At 46.5% G+C, this 19,777-nt stretch overlaps 1 protein-coding gene across 2 annotated transcripts in view; it reads left to right on the forward strand.

Moving 5' to 3' along the window:
• ATP9A (ATPase phospholipid transporting 9A) overlaps window positions 1-19,777 on the forward strand; it is a 115,618-nt gene that overhangs the window by 29,418 nt on the left and 66,423 nt on the right. For both annotated transcript variants that reach the window (XM_074318096.2, XM_019726076.3), the window contains exons 5-9: window positions 8,854-8,912; window positions 10,220-10,271; window positions 11,894-11,988; window positions 15,364-15,444; window positions 16,202-16,277. In XM_074318096.2, the coding sequence (XP_074174197.2) occupies window positions 8,854-8,912; window positions 10,220-10,271; window positions 11,894-11,988; window positions 15,364-15,444; window positions 16,202-16,277 (363 nt within the window). The remainder of the gene's footprint in view (window positions 1-8,853; window positions 8,913-10,219; window positions 10,272-11,893; window positions 11,989-15,363; window positions 15,445-16,201; window positions 16,278-19,777) is intronic.

The raw sequence follows: 19,777 nt of genomic DNA on the forward strand, positions 1-19,777 counted from the left end.
TCTTTGTCACGACACTGACATTTTTGGAAAGGACAGGCCAGTTACTTTATAGCTTTTTCCTCAGTTTGTGTTTGTCCGATGTCTCAAAATTAACAAACTCCTATGCAAGAGTTACATTTAAGCAACTCTCTCAAGGTAGTTACTGTTATAATCTCCTATTACCGAGGAGTTAAGGCATCTGCCCACACAGCAGGGAGGAGATGGACGCTGGAGTCCGAATCCAGGCACAGCACAAACTCAGAACCATTAACTTCCTTCAACTGCCAGGAACTGTGTATTTTTAGCAGGAATTAATATTGTTTCAAGAACATCAGTGGCACAGATTCTTGTTGGGATATTGCCATAGTTTTAGAGGCATTATTTTAAATTGAAGAAGTTTCAAACTTCGAGAAAAAAGAATCTGATTTTAAACAATTGACCTAAAAGCCCTGATAAATAGGGAACTCACCATTGGGAGGAAACCCAGATGGCAATTTTTTAAATAGCAGCTTCCAATATTTTAGATCCTATCTCATTCAAGGTGTATCTAAAACAACACATCAGTTAGATGAAATTTTAGTGTAATTGTCATGGTCTAATAAGTATCTGAAGTATTTTAATAATACAATTAGCCATATACGTGGGAATGACCTTTTATTCATTCTTTTAAGAATATTTGAGACTCTGTCCTATCCCAAGATTACAGTAGATGTTGACTTTAAAGAGAAACACGAGGGGCTGGGTTTTAGGAAATTCTTAGTCCAGTGAGGTATCCAGACATATAAGTAGGTAACTTTGAAAACCTAACTAATAATTATACTTTATTGGCGTGAATGTGGGGCCCTTACAAGGAATGTCCTCTTTCTTGACCACTGCATTCCTGGTGCTGAGCACAGTTCCTGGCAGTTGAAGAGAGTAATAGTTCTGAACTTGTGCTGTGCTTGGATTCAAGACTCTAGCGTCCACCTCCTCCCTGCTGTGTGGGCAGATCCCTTAACCTGTCAGTAATCAGGGATTATAACAGTACCTACCTCAAGAGAGCTGCTTAAATGTAACTCTAGCATGGGAAGAACCCAGCACTGTGTTTGTGATTTGATGAGTGCTCAAGAAAGGCAGTGCTGGTGGTGTAGCAGGGGTTCGTTACGTGTTGGGGGATGAATGAATGGAGGTATGAGCCAGGGGTTCTGGGAGGTTATGGGAGCCCATCAGAGGGCAGCTGATGATGTCTTCCTAGAAGAGAGGATCTTTATCCTGAGTCTTACAGGATGGAAAAGAGCAGGACTGGCCACGCGATTTGTGGTGCCTAGTGCAAAAATGAACATGTGGGGCCCTTGTATAAAAATTATTAAGATTTTCAAGTTGGTGAGAGCAGAGCATTAAACCAAATAAGGGACTCTTGGAATGCTGGGCCCAGTTCCAGTGCCTGGGTCATATGAAGTGGCCCTGGTAAAGAGTTTTCCAGAGGTCGCAGGTCATGATGGTGGAAGGGTGGGGGACAGAACCCCAGTTTTCAGCTCCATCTTGTTCTTCCCAATTAGTCTGCATTTGCTGAGCCTTTTCCCTTCCTGGGAAAACAGAAGAAAAGACTATGTAGGCCAGTGAGGACCCGAGACTCTGGGAACTTTGACTCTGTGACCCAGGAATCTGTATACAAGGCATACTATGGGGGAGAAGGTGGCATTGGAGCTGTTTGAAAAAAAACGCCGTCACATTGGAAAGCAAGAGGAAAAAAGAAAAGTGAAGATTACCTCCCATAGCCAGCCAGGTGCTGGCTTAGGTCTAGCCTGTTATTTTTAAACAGCCCTGTGGAGGGAGCTTTTATAGGGAACTGCAAGGTTCAGAGATGGAAAGCACCTTGTAGGAGATGATAGCTATTTAGTGACTCAAACCCTGGCTTGTCTGAATGTAAAACCTTAGCCTGTAAATCCAGGCACCTACTACGTGCCAGGAGCTCAGCTCAGCACTTTGGCCCAGACTGTCAGGATCGCCTTAAGACATATGCTGCCGAAGGGCTTTTGAGATTTAAGTAATTTAACATTTCTGAGTCCAAAGAAACCTTTCAATCCAGGTTTCTCACTCAAAGGTGGATAAACGGTTGAAAGCCACGTTAGGGATAATGAGTTGGATAAATAAGCCTCCCCTTTCCTCCGACTTGAAATCCACGTTTCAACCGTGATCAGAGGCTTAAGAGAGGTTCGTAGACCTTTCGGAGTTTTATGGCTCTAATTACAGAGCTGTCTCCCCAAATTAGTAGCATTCAGTGGCCCTGGAAATACCAAAGGCAGCAAAGAGAGATGCAGAAGTAGGAGCAGACCCAGCAAAACTTCTGTTACTGGAAAGATTTGGCTTGGGCCAGGAAAGAAGAATTAGTAAGTGCTTGATTTCTCTTTATACTTGTCTTCCCCCAACCAACAGTTTAATTCTGGAGGGAGGTTCTGCCTTGATCACCACAGCGGGTGAGGGCAGTGGGGTTTGCATTTTTCACAGGATGAATTCCAGGGTCTTCATACCAGGAGTGGTTTCCAGGACCGACTTGTGATCGAGGAGTAAATGAAGCAAGCCGAACCTTAGCCTTGAAAGAAAGTGTAAACAGAAGCGTAATTAACACAATGGCTATTGCATCTTTCCTGCTGGGACATATGGGCATCCCGTGAACCATAAGTCATAAGCCAAAGGTCTATGCAAAAGCCGGTGAATCCCTCCTACCTTGAGCCTTTGTAGTACATATGCGGTATAAGAACTGGAGATGCTATCTTTCTTCCTTACCAGTTCTTTCCAGATCCGTAATGCCGCTCTGTTCACGTTTTCCCAGTTACAGAGTAACCTCAAGCGTCCCACCTCCAGTGGAGAGTGATATCTTTCTTTTCAATTCAATTTAAAATCCACTTTGGACCATTATTTAAGGTGGCCATGTGACTAAATTTTGAGGTCCAAGGATATACGTGTTTTTCTCTTTGGCATTGTGTTCCGATGGAGTTCATCAGAAGATAGGCTAGTGTAGGGAAGATACGCTCATTAATGGGGGAGGGGTGGGGGGTAGTTGAGCTAATATTTAACTAAATCGAAACTCTGTATTCCTAAACACAATTACCACTTAATGTTTCCAAATATAAACTCTGTTCAGACATAGGAGAACACTAAGATATGCTTTCTACTTTTCTTAGAGGAGAGAAGGACAATAGTGGTTTTTGTTTTTTTGATATTACTGTTGCAAAAGATTTGCAAAGGTTCTTTACGAAGAATCTCAGATACAGGTCAGTAAGCAAAGAATTCCCCTTCCTCAGCTTCTCGCGTTAAGATTCAGAACATTTGCTTTTACAAGTCTTATTTAAAACACTCGCATGCATCCTCTGACAGATGCAGTTTAGATCCCTAAGCTACTTTTTTTTTCTTCCAAAGTACTCACTTTCACTTTATTACAAATCATTGGTGAACTGATCTATTGTTTACTTAAAAAAAAAACTAAAAAAAACACCCTGGAAAAGAAATCTCACATACAAATTGTGCTGTTATCTTCCGCAGAAGGTATTTTCCCCCCTGCCGGGGGTGTTGGTCTATTTCATCATGATTGGGCACCGGAAGCAAAGAGGACCATTTATATATTTATTTTTAAAGCCTCTGTTGGGTATAAACTTGTCACATTTAAACTTCAGCCCTTCTTTTTTAAGTTCCCACTCTTTTAAACAAATGCCTCAGGAGGTGACCGTGCAACTTAACAGTAATAATTTTCAACCCTTTGCCTGTTTTCAAATATCAGTCTTTTCATAGGCTTTGGGGGACATGCAGACAACTGTATTGGAATATAAAAATTTCAACTTTAGACCTATGAACTCTGCTGGGTCTGCAGAGGCGTTTTAATGTCAAACCCAGGAAATGTACACATGCTGCAGAATTTACAACTCATCGCTGTCGCAGTCAGATTAGAGTGTGAGTTAAAGAGTAAAACATTAACCAGGGTTAGTGCATGGAGATTGCTGTTTTAGATCTACAAAAGCAATCCCCATCCTGCATGCATAGTGAAAAACATAGACGTATAGCTGGAGGTGTTCGGGGGTCACAAAATAGGCCCTCACATTCTAGTGCTCCCGGAATTTATTTAACTTTTTTTTTTTTCCAGGCTGTTCTGCATTTTGACTGAATTGTCATTTGCTTGTTTCGACTTAAGGGAAACATCTGGTTTCTCCCTGCAATGTAGACAATCTGCTCTTATTCTGAAGCTGTCATCCATGAAAAGCATGGTTTGGGCTCAGTAGGTTTGCTTATGAAAGGCTTGGGGTCCATCTCTACAGAAATAAACAGCTCTAGTAATTGGAAGTTTGTTCCCTGTTATAAACTCTGACTCAGAGGCGGCTTGGGTGAAGTGGTGAAAGCTGAAAGGGATAAATTTATTTTATAGAGGCATTTAATGATTGACGATGTGGCCGGTGGAGAATTTTCCACTTAACCTTTGTGAAAATCCCTTACCCAACTTCTGTAGAGTTTCTGCAAATGCATGTAAAAATCCCAGTGCCTAGAGATTGGAGATTGGGGTGTCCCAGGGTCTAAAAGAGAAAAGATGTCTGAGGCGGGAAAAAATTAAGAGTTACGTGGCATCAGTTCCTAGGACAGGGCCAGGTTTTCCTGTGCACTTGACAAAGAAGATCTTACTGGGTACCTTTACATCTCTTCAGCGACGTGATTCGTGGGGCCCAGTGCAAATGAAATGGGGGTGGGGGGAGACCTTGTTCAGAAGTTGCTAAGAATTGTGAGGACAATAGTAGGTCATTCACCCAGGGTTTGGCAGGGGCACACAGGTCACACTTCTGTTCTAGGAATCTCTGGGGGTAGGTGAGAGAAAAAAATGAAACCAGCCGTGCTTGGGAAGTATGTCTGCTAGCTGTGCGGTATCGGGAGAGTCTGTTCTTCCAGCCAGGTGATGGACTATGGTGAGAGTGCCTTCTCTGTTTTGAGACGGGTGATCACTGTAAACATGCTGTTTTGTTTTTTTTCTCCTCATGTTTCTTTGTTAGGAAGACACTTTGTTCTTCCCTCTTTTACAAGCACGATGATAGAAAACTCAGAAGATTGGTTAGTGTAAGGTTAGAAATCACGTGTTTTGGGTCCTTTCCATAATTTTGAGAGGTTTTTTCATTCTGTGACTTAATCCCAGCCATGGGGCCGACCCTTCCTCTAACTTTGGTCCCTTTTCTCTCCCTCTTCCTCCCGCCCTGGCTGTGCCGTCCCTACCAATGGGAGAGTCCCTTAGATAGGGACATTTATTCACATGTCGGCCACCAGCCATAGTGTTGGAAAAATTCCAGTCAGTGTTGGAATATAAGCTTCAGTATTTGCTTTTCTTCCTGCCACTTTTCCTCGTTTTCATTCTTTTGGCTTTATTTGTCCTTTCTCATTCGGAACACACACGTAATACAGACGCCCACTCAACATGAGTCCAGCTCACAGGCCTGCACCACACATTTCCGATGGCCAAAAAAATGGCAGCAAGGGACAGGAAGTCCACATTGATGGTCAGGACCGGTGTGAGCTCATTCGAGCCAGAACCTCTGAGAGTCTCCCTTTTTTGAAGCTGCAAAGTCAAGATTCCTTTCCACCCCCCACTAAAATGCTAGTGGGGGAGCCATGGTGAAGAACCTCATGGGGTGGGGATGGCTCCCATTGCCTGCCTCTTGGCCTGCCTCTTGAGACAGAGCTGGAAGCCTGTTGGCTGACAGACAGATACAGTAGGAGAGCTCATCTGAGGGATGGGCCTGCTGGGGTTAGTCAGAAACTGCTCTGCAAACACAGCAGATGACAGGGGTTTTTGTTGAGGTAGAGCAGACGGACAGTGAGAGGCCGAGTTCAAGTTAAGTCATCGTAAATCAGGACTCCCTTGAAAAATTTGGGCCTGGTCGCTGAAAAGTTTGAGCTAATTTAATTATTTTTTTTTCTTAGGTGAAAAAGAACCTCATGCTTAGTATTAAAAAAAAAATCAATATGAAGAATTTAGAAAGTGTGTATGCGGGAGGAAAAGATATATCCCCCACATCCCCAGAAAGAATCCCTGTCACCTTTCAGTACAGTCCTCTTGATTTTGTCCTCTGTTCTGATACCCTACACACATACATGTAGGTAATTATTTAATAAGAATTGAAACACGTGGTCTTCTTTCAGCTAGGTATTAAAACTTGGATCTAGGAACACCAGTGTGATCGTTTGGGTCAGGCCACCAGCATAAATTTTCGTAATAAAACCAACGACAATGTGTAAATTTATGTTTGGGAAAGTTGGGGCAAGCTCCGGTGAAAGAAAAGCTCCCTGGCGCAGAGGGCAGGGCTGAATTTACGAGCTTCCTTGCAGGAATGTCTTGATAAGCTCCCCCGAAAGATCGCGGCGTCCGGGCGCGGTTGTCCTACTGCCCCCTAGTGGGACAAACAGCATTGTGCAGGCAGGCAAAGAATTCTGCACATGGGGGGACCCTTTCCATTTCTAATGACCTGTTTGGATCAACGGATGTTCTCCATTCCCTCTGTAAATATAAACATAACGAGCGTGTGAGGCTAGTAGGTCTCTCTCTGGCATGCCAGGATTCAGACCATTGGACTGAATTTCACACTGTTTTATGGAAACGAGGCACCATTAAATTGCTTACTTCGTAGGACGAGAGACTCCTCCTTGGAGAGGAACTGAGGGTTGGTCCAGCCGATCACCATTTGCTTCGTGCTTTCTAGAAATCATTGGTATTATGGTGCAGATCTTTTCGTGCCAGTGTTACTTATCATCATGACATAATTTAATTAAATACAAAAATTAGTTAAAAATCAAGCCCAATGGAACCTATGAGAGCTGTTTGAATAGAAATAATTGGAATGCTTTGAAAAACCTCAGTGGTGCTGACTTACTGAAAAAAAAAACACCCAACAACGCATACGGCATTAAATTATGTGAAATAGTGTGCAGAAGTGTAAAAATTTAGAGTGCGCACTCAGGTTATTTCGTTAGTGTTTTAAAGTTCTTTTTAATGCTGAAGAAACTACATCTAGAAATCCTGCGACAGTGAATGTGGTGTATTTGCTGAATGAATGAGTAGTTGGAGGGAACAGCAGATTCGTGGTCCCCATTTGTCCCTTTTTCTGGACATATACTTTATTGAGGAGAATTGCCTCATTATTCTTACTTTTTTTCTCCGTCTTGGCTGAACATTTGTAAGTTAAATTGGGCTTATTACGAGACACCAATAACAGAAAGATTTTATGGTATCGCTCCCTCACCAGAATAAAGGCCCCCCTCCTTTCTGGGCTTGCTCTGGGGGTGCTGGGCCTCCTGGCCCTTCCGCCTTCCTCTCCTGTTCCCTGCCTTCATGCGGTACTTTCGGTCTTGTTAAAGGCGTTCCAGCCCGTTTGCCACGCACAGTGGACATCCTGCTCATGTACGTTCGGCTTTTGTGCCATCCTTTCCTGTTACTGGTAACCAGTATCCTTCACCTGGTTCATTCTGGCCAGCTCTCCCGGATTGCCTTTGTTGACACCTTCCTGCACCCCACCCCCTTCACTCATTACTTGTTCATTGCCTCCTTCCCTCCACTAGAACGTGAGTTCCAGGGATCCCCACCTTTAGAAGATGACTGGTGCTTGAATGTTTAGTGAGTACCCACGTGCCTCCTGTGTGCTGGACGCTGTTCTAGGCCCATCTTCCAAGAGGGGAGATTTCCCTCCGTTTTGCCCCCTTAGCACACTGACTCACTTCCGTCATTTCACACGCCACTTCGCCTAAACAGCACCTGTCTGGCTGCCTGTCTTACTAGCTCATGGGCTTGCAAACTACAACCGATGGGCCAAATTCAGCCCACCTCTTTTTTTTTTTTTTTTGATACAGCCTGGGAACCGAGAACATTTTCATATTTTAAAATATAAAATGTAAATGTACATTAGACGGCTAGCCTCTGTGGGGGACAGTTGTTGGGAGAGTTGCTAACATTGTCTCTTGGCCTGTAAAACCTAAACGCTTCACCGTCTGGGCCCTTACAGCACGTGTTTGCTGAGTCCTGCTTGAGACCTAGCAATCTTGGGATGAGGGGACTGGCTTTCATCTTTGAATTCCCAGGACATAGCCCTTAATAAATGTGTTTTGAGTTGAACTGAACTCCCAGGTTTCTATTCCATCCTCTGGAGTCAGATGTCGATGTGAATCTGACCTGTTATAACTGTGAGACTGAGACCAGCCATCTCTGAGCTTACTTTTCTCTTCTGAAAACGAGATAGTCATACTGCCTTCTTCTAGTGGCCGTCGCGAGGCGTGAATGAAGCCGTCAGTACGTCAGGATCTGTACAGTGCTTAGCACAGAATTAGCTTTTAACGTTAGCTGTTTATCCAGATAAACATCCAGCAGAAGTACAGTCCGATCGTAATGGCGTAAACCAAACTATGGAGCAGTTGCGTATTTAAAAACACATCAGTCGTTTCGGGTTAGCTTCTTTCTTTATGGTTGTTTCTTTATGGAAAATTGAGTTGTCCTGCTGTGCATGGACCTAACTCTTCATTCTCTTCCCCATTCCTGTGTGTGTGTGTGTGTGTGTGTGTGTGTATTTGCTTTTTTTGAGGCTGAATGGGTCTCTTAAGGTGCGGATTTAGAAAAGCCTGTGAGGCACTGTGAAGACAGAAGATCTCATCTGAGGGTGTGAGCACTTCCCAGCGCTCTAACCAGGGGGATTAGTTTCTGGAGCCTGTCTCTGGAGCAGGTGCACCTTGTCTCCGAGAGGCAGGGAGGTGATGACACTGTTGTGTGGGGGGGTCCAAACTTCTGGGGTACAGTTGCAGGCTAGTGGGTGCGCTACAAAGACATGCGGGATCAAAATGGATGCAGACAGTGATGTGTCTCTGGGCCCCGTTTCTTTGCAGGGACCGTGAAGGTGAAGAGCGCCAACATCCAAGTTGGAGATCTTATCATCGTTGAAAAGGTGAGTGGGGTCTGGCCGCTGTGTGTGCGTGTGTGTAAATGTGACGCCATTGCCACCACGTCGCGGAGCCTAACTTGTGTGTGGAGCTGGTAGACTCCTCGAATGGATGCTGTTTGCGAGGCTATCCAACAGTGCTGCCTGGGGAGAAAAACCTCTTTGCTGGGAGACACATGCGCAAAACATGTTTTCAAGGTTCGTGTGTGCTGGTTAAGCCAGAAATCCTGCTTACAGACTCACATTTTGATTTTGATTTCCTGTTTGATGTGGTTTTTATTGTGTTGGGGTCTTTTTTTTTTTTTTTTTTTTTTTGACTTACCATAAAGGCTGTCCTAGAAATCTGCTTACTACATAAGCACATAAACATGTCTGTGTCATTTACCTTTTGAGCAGTTTTTAGCTTGCGTTTTTTTGACTGAAACAGTGTGCTTTGCTTTCATTTTTTGGGGAGTAGGGGTTAACATGAGAACAGTAAAAAGACCCAAAATGCATTTTTAAGAATAGCACTGTTAATTGGTTTGTTACGTTAGCACATACTCAGATCTCGTTTTACAGTTATTTGGAAGGTATTGGATTTTGGGGGTGGTCCTGGAGAGTCTTGGAATAATATTTGATTAGAAAAGGATTGTGTCTTAACTTGTTTCTGTAGGAAGTGAACTGTGCTCTTTTAAAAAGGATTAAATCCAAGAACTCAAAGGTGATTTGTGGTAAAGTGAAGCTCTTCTGGGTGGCAGCCCAGAACCACACAAACCCCTCTATGTTTTTACATACTTTTTTCTGTCCATAATTAAATGAGGACTGCTGCTGGCTTTTCTCTCTCTCTCCCCCCTCCCCTCTCTCTTTCTGTCTCTCTTTTTTGAGAATGGCTTTGTTGCTTCTTACTACTTGACTTCCTTATTAAAATCCCACTGGAAGCCAAACATCAAGCCGGAAAATTGGTAGAAGCAGAAAGCGTGAGCCGGGTGTGTGTATGTCTTTAGTTCCAGCAGCCAGCCTGGAAGAAAGCCAGCGAGGGTAGCTGGGTTCCTCTGGCTGGAATTTCGGGAGGTAATGGTCGGATTCACCAGAAAACAAGAAGCTCTCTTTCCGAGATGAGATTTCAATAGGGGATTAGTAACGTAACAGTAGCGTGCAAGATTTTTCAGATTCAAAACAAAATAAATCCCCCCAAGTCTGTCTGACAAAGGCGGATGCTCACAAGAAGCTGTGGGTTTTGGTTGCACCCTCCCCACCGAGGGGGTTGGGAGCGAGGGGACAGAAACCCCACACATGGGTTATTCACAGTAACAGCCTTTCTTTTCCTGACACAGAACCAGCGGGTCCCTGCTGACATGATCTTCCTGAGGACATCAGAAAAAAACGGTAAACATCTGGGATCAATTTTGAAAATAACCATTAACCTTTCAGTGGTAATTTGGCAAAATAATCATTTGAAAATGTAACGGGAGTCCAAGATCATTTTGGAGCCATGGAGGCGAATCAAAAGCAGCTCTTTTCATAGAGCAGTGGTCTTCAAGAAAAAAAGTTTTTGGTGTGTGCAGGTCAATAGATGTTGATCATTGCAAAGATACAGTTAGTTGGACCCCTGCTGAATCACAGCTGGTGAAGACACACACACACACGCACACACACACACACACACACACACACACAGGCGATGGCTTTCCTCTCTGGGCTGCCTTAAGCTCAACCTCAGGCCTTGCTGGGAGGAGGGAGTGTGTCTAAGAAATGGAAGCACATAGAAGTCTTCTGTCTGCTGAGAAAATACCAGGACATGTGTGATGAGATAGAGAAACTGGGGAGAGAGGTAGGTGGCCCTTTCAACCCTTTAGTCATGAGTGGCAGTGCCCTGCCCGCCCAGGCCCATCAATTTTATTTATTGTTATGGCCCATGTGGGCTTGAGTGAGCTGCTCACGTCTTTACAAGACCCTACTCACGGCGTTGATTTCCTGGTGTGGTTGCCACGGCCACCCTATCAGTTGACTCAAATCGCCTCTTATTTTTTTGTTATTTAAGCTGTTCTGAGGAAACAAGGCCGTTTTTCTCTTCCCTATCAGGCACAATCAGAGATCGCTGACCCCCTGAAAAGTTTGCATTTCTCTTCCTTTGAGGTTGCTGCAACCAATTTTATTACAAATGAAATAAAAGTATAGGTGAAATTTTATACTAGTAACATATTGAATGATGCTGAGAGGGGGTGGAAGGCACCAAATTAAAAGTCTTCTTTCCAAAACTGCCGCTTTGTTCTCAAACTGGTTCTTGTGTCCTAGTCAGTGAATATGGAGTATTATGGGTTAGGGCTCCTGATGTGCTCTGTAGCTGACCGGTGGCTCGGACTCGTAGGTCAGACTGAGCTATGTATGGGTGGGTGCGATGTGCGAGCTGGTAGTAACAGCAGACGTTTATGTAGTATTGTCTGTGATCTGAGCAGTTTGTACGGGTCACCTCTTCAGGTCTCGCAACACAAGGCTGGTGCTATTGTTACCTTCATTTTTACACTTGAGGAAACTGAGGCTCAGAGAGGGCCTCTTAACTCAGCTAGTAAGGGGTGGAGCCCAGACTTGAACCCAGGAGGTCTGCTTCTTGAGAAGGTGCTCATTATCCTCGCCCAGAACAGAATCGAATGCTGGTTACCCCATGCCAGTCACCTTGCTGGGGGTTCTGTCACCCACCGAGTCCTTACACCAAGCTCGTGAGGTCTGCATTTCTCCTCATTTTAATGAAGGACACACCGAAGCGTAGCAAGGTCAAGAAGCTAGCCCCGGCTTCCACTGAGTGAGTGCTGGAGGGAGGATTTGAACCCAGATCTTTCTGACCCTAGCACTTACGGAGGAAGTGGGAAATCGGGTGTTTATTTTCCCTTTTGGTTGCTGGCCATCGATTGGCTATTTTTACAAGGACTAGTGCAGGAGCTACCCAGAGCTGCCAGGGGAAGGCTGCTCGAATTGCAGGTGACTAGATGGTGCCCAACCTCCTTCCACAGGGTCTTGCTTCCTGAGGACAGATCAGCTGGATGGGGAGACGGACTGGAAACTACGGCTCCCAGTGGCCTGCACGCAGAGGCTCCCCACGGCCGCCGTGAGTAGCTTTCCCTGCAGAAACACAAACTGGCAGCTGTCACAGCAGATGCCCTCAGGGGCCAGACGTGGGATGCCAGATGTGAAGGGAGGCTGGAGTGGTGGTGGTGGAATGGGGTCCTGGGGAGCCTGGAGTGCTGGTGGGTTCCTGTAGTCATGTGAAACATGGACCTGGTGTGCAGGATGGAGCGCTTTCGAGGGAAGCTCAAAATTTTAAACCCTGACAAGGTACCTAGCTTAAAGTTGCAAGGTGAGCCGGAGCGTGCTGTTCCTCTGCTCAGAACCTCCAAAGGCTTCTCAGTTTCCTGAGAATCAATCCTACAGTCCTTGCCATCATCCCCAAGCCCCATATGATCTGTCTGTCTCCTAAGGCCCTGACCTCTGTTTCTGGCCCTTTTCCCTCCCCCACCAGCTGCAGCCACTCTGTCCATCAGGCATGCTTCTGCCTTCCGCTGTTTGCCCTTGCCATGTCCTGCACTGGGAACAGTCACAGCCCAGTGTCTGCTGGCTGGGCACCTCCACCATATCCGTACGTTTTGTGCACAGGCCTCCTTATCTGACAGGCGTTTTCTGACTACTCTTTCCTTTCATTCCCACTCCACTCACTTCAAGGCAGTATCTTCGAGAGCAGTGTTCTGTCTGGTATACTGAGGGCATGAATACTGTGTGCATACTCAGGGCATGGAACAGCATCGTGACCGTGTGTGGAACAGCACACAGGCCCTCTAAGGGGGTGGTCTGGGTGCTCAGAGTGCCCCACCAGTCCCCTGTCACTCACAGCATGATTTGTAGAGTGAGGGAGGGGAGAGAGAGCCAAAGAGTAAGTTTAAACACAAGCCACCTGGCTGGACATGGCCCTTGGACTTGGTTATAGAATCACAGAATGTAATTCAAATGCTTAGAGACCGACATGCCCCATCAGTTGTCTGAAAGCATTAAGCGGAACTCGTATGCTTTTCCTGGGCTTGTGGTCATGGTGGTTGATGCTGCTCTTTACCACGTTCTGTGAGGAAGGCGTGGGCAGGAGAAAGTTCTGTGTTTTAGTCGAGTTAGCACAATAGTAAGCGTGCCCATGGGACGAATGATTTTCACCTCTAATAATAAGTGAACCAGTGCCATTATTGTTCCTACAGAGGGTGCCAAAAAAATGTATACACATTTTAAGAAAGGAAAAAAATGGGATTAAAATTGTGTAATACTCAATGTATTACCGATAACAAAAGATGACTGCAAGTCATGTGTATACATTTTTTTGGCACCCCGGGTAATTTTTTAAAGCACGAATTCTAGACCAGTGAATTTCTAACTGTGCTCGGGGGCCCCTCGGAAGCCATAGAAGGCACCGTCATGCCCCTGAGATGGGGCTTATCTAACAAGGGGGTTCTGATTTTATCTGGGTCACATGTTTTACTTCCTGGTAAGATTTTTCCACGGAAAGGATTCTGGCCCTCAGATGATTTGAAGGACTCCCTTTAAGAGGCAGTGTAGGGTGTCGTGGGGATGTCTGCCTGTTCCGCAGCCGAGAGCTGCGTTTGCCCGTGTGTGTTTTGGATGCGTCACCCAGTTTCATAAACACCCTCTTTGCCCCTGATCTGGTCCAGGCCTGGGGTCCAGAGAAAGATAAGATAGCACCATGTCTATTGTCAGGGAACTCTCTTAGTAGCTGAAAGGGTCTGAGGGGGGAAGCAGCATTTTAACAGTTGTTGATTAAAAGATTGTATGAAAAGGTTTCCTGAGTAGTATGTGAAAATATTCTTGTTTTTTAAAAAAAATCAAGTTGTATGGAAAGCTCTGAAGGAAAAAGTGAAAAGCCTGGCTCACAGCCTCTGTGCCAAACTTACCTTCTCCCCGCAGGTGACCACGTAAGGTCAGAGGTGATCTTTCCAGGTGTTTCCATCACTCTTCCTCCCCACAGACACCTACAAACTTGCTGGTGGGTGCGGTTGTACCTAAATGGGATCTTACTGTTTCTGTCATTCTGCAGCTTTTTTCTCCTCCACTTTGAAGGTGCCAGTGGGCCTTTTCTTATCAGCACACAGAAGCCGCAGTGCAAACGTATGTGCATTTGGGGCCTCCTAGTAATTGGTGCAGAGCTCAGGCCCTGCCTGAGGGGTGCCCAGTGGCCTCTACTCTGGGACTCTGTTGCCAGGGGGTATTAGGGCCCAAATTTGCCTGACGACCTGAGTGGTTTTTGGTGTTTTTTTTCCCCCCAATTTATAAAATTGTGATAAAATTCCCATACATAAAATTTACCATCTTACCATTTTTAAGTGCACAGCTCAGTGGCATGAAGTACATTCACATTGTTGTGCAACCATCGCCACTATTTCATCGCCAGAACGCTTCATTGTGCAAAACTAACACTATGTCCGTTGAACAATCACCTCACGTCGGCCCTCCCTCTAGCTCCTGGCAGCCACCATTTCCCTTTGGGTCTCTATGAATTTGACGACTCTAGGGACCTCATATTAGTGGAATCCTACAGGATTTGCCTTTTTGTGACTGGCTTCCTGCACGTAGCACAGTGTTTTCGAGCTGCGTCCATGTCGCCGCATGTGTCCGAATTTCCTTTTTAAAGCTGAGTAATACTCCATTGTATGTGAAGGTCACACATTTTGTTTATCCGTTTGTCTGTCACTGGACCCGTGGGTTGCTTCTACCTTTTGGCTGTTGTGAATAACAATGCCCTGAAAATGGGTGTACAAATATCTCTTTGGGATCCTGCTTTCAGTTCCCAGCAAATGGAATTGCTGGGTCAAATGGTAATTCTATGTTTAATTTTTTGAGGAACCGCCATACTGTTTTCCACAGCAGCTGCAACCATTTTTACATTCCTGTCAACAGGCGCAAGGATTCCATTTTCTCCACAATATTTATCCCTCCCCTCCCCTCCCTTCCCCTCCCCTCCCCTCCCCTCCCCTCCCCTCCCCTCTCCTCCCCTCCCTTCCTCCTTCCTCCTTCCCTCCCCTCCCCCTTAACCCTCAGCCCAACTGGTGTGAAGTGTGCTTGTTCACTTTTTCACCTCTGCCCTTTCCAGGGCTCTGCACAGAGTAGGTGCCCAATAACCATTTGTTGAATGAATGAATAGTTTCATTGCTATGACTACATGTAAACCACAATGTTGCAGAAGGGGGTCTGTGCCATCAAACAGGTTGCAAGCCGGTATCGTCACTGTAGCATCTTGCAGTGTCTCGGGATAGTACCTGGAGCAATGCCTAAACTTAATGGAAGATTTCCCCCTCTTTCCCTACCTGCCCTGTGATGTTAAGAGCCTGTTGGCTCTGTTCAGGAAATGCAGTTGCTTTTGAAAGAGTGGCTGCCTCCTTAAATCTCTCTAATCCTAAACTGCCTTCTTTCCGTTACCTCTGCTGAACAGGACCTTCTGCAGATTCGATCGTATATCTACGCGGAGGAGCCAAATATCGACATTCACAACTTTGTGGGAACGTTTACCCGAGTAAGTCAGCTCATCTCCACGTAGAATCCTGCCTTAGTGTGTGTTTGTGATGAGAGCCTGCAAGGATGTGTGGATGGGTCTCTGTCAGGAAGTAGCTTTCGTGCCAGGTGTGGTGAGATTCCCTCAGGTAGGCCCCACCTTGAAAGCTGGCATTTGTTTCTCAGTAAGATTCACGACGGAACTGGGACTTCTTCCAGCCTCTGAACAGCTTGAATTATCTACGACTTGGAGCCAATTTTTTTAACTAACGTTAACGCCGATGTCTGAAAGTTCCTCTTTCTGTCTCCCTCAGATGGGCCCGTATCTTCTTTTGTTCGTACAAGTGCCGTCTGCCATTGTTAGGCCACTTCTCCACTGTTCAGAATAGAAATTAAATTTGGATTTAAGTTACTTTAGGAATCTAGGACTATAGGTTGGTAGAACCCAAATTAAATGGCTTGAGTTCTCTTCCTATAAGCGAGAGACTGCTCCTGTTGGATCTGTGTCTACATTTTAGTTGTCACCTTGTGAGAAGCACTTCTTCAGGGTTGCAGGCTTGTACTTCTTAAATCATGAACCAGCTTTTTCAAGTATTTCCATGGGGATGAAAACTCCATGGACAGTAGCTTACGGGCTGGGCCCTTCTCTCCTGGCTGAGCTGTTGGCTTCTAAACGGGTCATCCTTCTCTTTCTGTCTTGAGAAGAGCAGGGTAGAAACAGGCTGGGTATTCTTTCAAAACCTTGGTAGGTAAGTGTGTGTCCGTCTGGTCTTTTCCAGGAGGACAGCGACCCTCCGATCAGCGAGAGCTTGAGCATAGAGAACGCGCTCTGGGCTGGCACCGTCATCGCATCAGGTGAGACGCCCCTTTTGAGGAATATGTTAGCAATTTGAAAAGGAAAGAAAATCCTTTTGTGTAATTAGAATAATCATCTGTCAGTTGGGAAAACGAGTTGTTGGTCAAATGGTGTTTTCCATTTGTTCCTGCACCCCTAGGGGATTAAACTGACATCTGATTGCCCCTTGGACACTTAGAGACATCGAGAAGAGAAGCAGTTCTGGCCTGTGGACTTTGCTGCAGTGTCCACTCTGGGAATAGCCCTTAATTGCCACTGCAGATTGACATTCTAATCTGTACCAGAAATCGGGCCAGCCTGGATGTTCTGGCTGGATGAACCCTGCTGGTTCAGGGGCTCCGGTGTGCAGGAAAGGGCCATCGGCCTAAGCTGGAGCCTCGGTGTTCAGAACACCATGATGACGTGGGAATTGGTGCCTGTCAGTTTTGAGCCCTGGGAAGAAACTGAACAGAAGGGCTTCCTGGGTTGAGTGCAGTTTGCCACAGCCCTGGCTGATACTGGTGGGTGCTGCCCATCTGTCAGGCAGTGTGCCAAGCCCTTCATGTGTGTTAGACGTTTCACTCAATCCTCCCAACGGTCCCACGAGGGTAGGTGCTAGTATTTCCCCCCATTCTGCAGATGAGGAAACCAAGGTTCAGTGACGTTCAGTTACTTGCCCGAGGTCACACAGCAGCTAAAAAGCACACTTTACTCCAGAAGCAGAACTCATTGTGCAGCTATTATTATTATTATATTACATGCATAATAAAATATACCGTTATTAACATACAACTCCACTGCTGGCAACTTTGTATCTTTACCATTAGAAGACTCAATCTCCTCCCTCCCCACCCTCCACCCCCTTCAAGCCTATCTCCCTCCTATTAAACCCATTTTTCCTCCGCTTGGCGCTTCTTTGTGGCTGTTCAGTACAACAGACACTTAATCTGCACACTCCATGACAAGGGAAGGGAATGACCAGCACCAGCGACACCCACGCTGCCTTGTATCGCTGTCCACAGACACACTGCTTAATGCCACTGGGCAGAGAGGAGCAATCTCTTTAGTTTTGTGCCATGTTTCTTTCCTGCCCCTGCCTGTCTTTGCAGCATAATCTGCAATGTCTCTCACTTACCCTGTTGACGAAAGAAGTGAGAACTTGGTCTTTAAGATTCTGCGTGGCCACTGCCCCTTGCTCAGTCACACTGTCGTGCGGGGTGGCCTGCGGGGTCTCTGCTCCCGCTCCCCACATAACGCAGGATACGGTGAGGCCAAAAAGGAACACCCACGGAGCCATAGGTAGGGGGATCATACCACTATAGTCTCACTGGCCGCTGGGTTAGAGACACAGGAAGCAGGAGCCACACTGTTCGCAGCCCTCACTGCGCCGCTTGCAGGCTCAGCCACCATCGTCTTGCTAGCCCCCATTTTCTGCTAGCGTAGCCACGGCAGTTATATTAGTGGTCAGCGGCTCAGTGGTTATAGCTGATGGCCAACTAGTCACAGCTGATGGCCACCCAATCACAGTTGATGGCCATTTACTACGTGAGCCAGCACCTTTCCATGTGAGGCTGAGAGCCTAGAAACTGCACTCCTGGCTCTGTCCCCATTCTCCACTGCTACAGGGTTGATGTTTGCTTGGCCCTGTCCGGCTGCGGATCAGAGGCATACAGTGGTCGCTCTTACACGGCTATGCACCCCCTATGACCCCAAGTCATTGAAAGTGACAGGGGTACCCATTTTACGGGGCAAGAAGTGCAGCGCTGGGCTGCCAGGATGGACGTGCAATCGTTTCATGCTCCGTATAACCCACAAGCAGCTGGCATGATTGAACGCTATAATGGCCTTTTGAAGCAAGGTCTCCGGGTGTCAAAACACCCTCCCACGATGCGTGACTGGGCCTCTCGTCTATGGGACGTCCTGAGAGTCCTGAATGAGAGACCACGGAAGGGAGGGCCCGCGCCAGTAGAAGCTCTGCTACATCGAACGGCCGCTCCCATTCAATTACAAGTTACCACCAGTGAGACTCAGTTAAAGCCAGGCTACGGCAGAAATGGGAACATTTTGCTGCCAGCACCCACATGCTTGAAAGCAGGGGAACGGCAGCAATGTACTTGGCCCTGGCAGGTCAAAAGCCCCCACTGTCGATGGTTGGGCCTGATAGCCCCATGCGGGGCCGGTTTGACTCATGATTTGCAAGTGACGCCAGGGATGGTTGCTGAGTGGCCATCGCAAGTGACTGTAGTATACAGAGGTCCCGATACCGGGATAATTTTGCGGGGAACCTATGTGCTCTCACTATGGCCTATTATGGGGTCCCCTGTTCTGTTACATATTGAAACTTTGCAAGGGACCCCAAGCCATAAAGATCTGGTACCACAAACCAGGAAAGGTGCCAGTGGCAGCGGCCCTCCTTTCCCAGGACAAAAAGCTAGCGTGTATCCTCCCAGATGGAAGGGATTTGCCATTGTTGGTTCCTAAGACTACTGTTTCTTTCCGTCCGTAGGTGCCGATAGGCTAATATGGTACAGGGACCCTCACGGAAGCCGCTTGTCGCGTAGATTGTGAGGCGAGACTCTGTAGGGGTGGAGTGTGGGGACAGAGCCCCAAAGAGCAGTTTCCAGGCTCTCGGCCTCACATGGAGGGGTGCTGGCTCGGGTAGTAGATGGCCGTCAGCTGTAACCATTGAGCCATTGGCCACTAATATAACTGCCGCAGCTGCGTTGGGGAGTGGAGTCGGGAGGGGCGTGGAGGAGAGTCGAGGGGAATGGAGGAGAGTCAGTAGGTTGGCAGAAAAGCGGACAGCAGGTCGCACGTCGTGTGAATCCAGCCTCCAGTGAGACTATAGTGGTATGACTCCCCTACCTATGGCTCCGTGGGTGTTCCTTTTTGGCCTCACCATGTCCTGTGTTCTTGTGTGGAGAGCGGGAGCTGAGACCCTGCAGGCCGCCCTGCACGACACACACCTTGACTTCTAATAGCCTTGATTTGTTTGGTTCGGCACTTGTGTTGGGCATATTATTTCAGTAGTAAATTCCTGTTCATAGATCTGTTTGGTTTTCATTCTGGTGATTTTCCTCCTTCCTTCCCGCTTTCCTTCTTTCCATGCTGCAAGCACTTTCTGAACACCTGTATCTAATAATGCCCAGCTCCATTGCAAGCTCCTGGTGCTACAGTGGTGTGCCAGAAAATCCTGGTCCTCACTCTACTGGGACTTAACAATAATGTTTTATTTATCAGGCACTTTTTGTTTACAAAGTGCTTTGCTGCCATTCTTTTCTTTTGGTCTAACGGCATTAAATGAGGACATTTAATGGAATGTAGAACAGAGCCTCAGAGAAGGTAAGCAACTTGCCTGAGGTCACACAGCCTTGGAGAGGTCATCTCCTGAGACGAGGAGAGTGAGAAGCAAATTGGGATCTTGAAGATGGTGGAAAAGGTTTCAAACAGTTCATGGGAGATGCACTGTGGAATTAAAACATGCATTGCCCTCCCCCGCCCCCACTCACCTGAATTACTG

The sequence above is a fragment of the Rhinolophus sinicus genome, chromosome 13 (assembly GCF_057876585.1).
Source record: "Rhinolophus sinicus isolate RSI-liver-muscle chromosome 13, RSI-T2T, whole genome shotgun sequence".
NCBI classification, from domain to species: domain Eukaryota; kingdom Metazoa; phylum Chordata; class Mammalia; order Chiroptera; family Rhinolophidae; genus Rhinolophus; species Rhinolophus sinicus.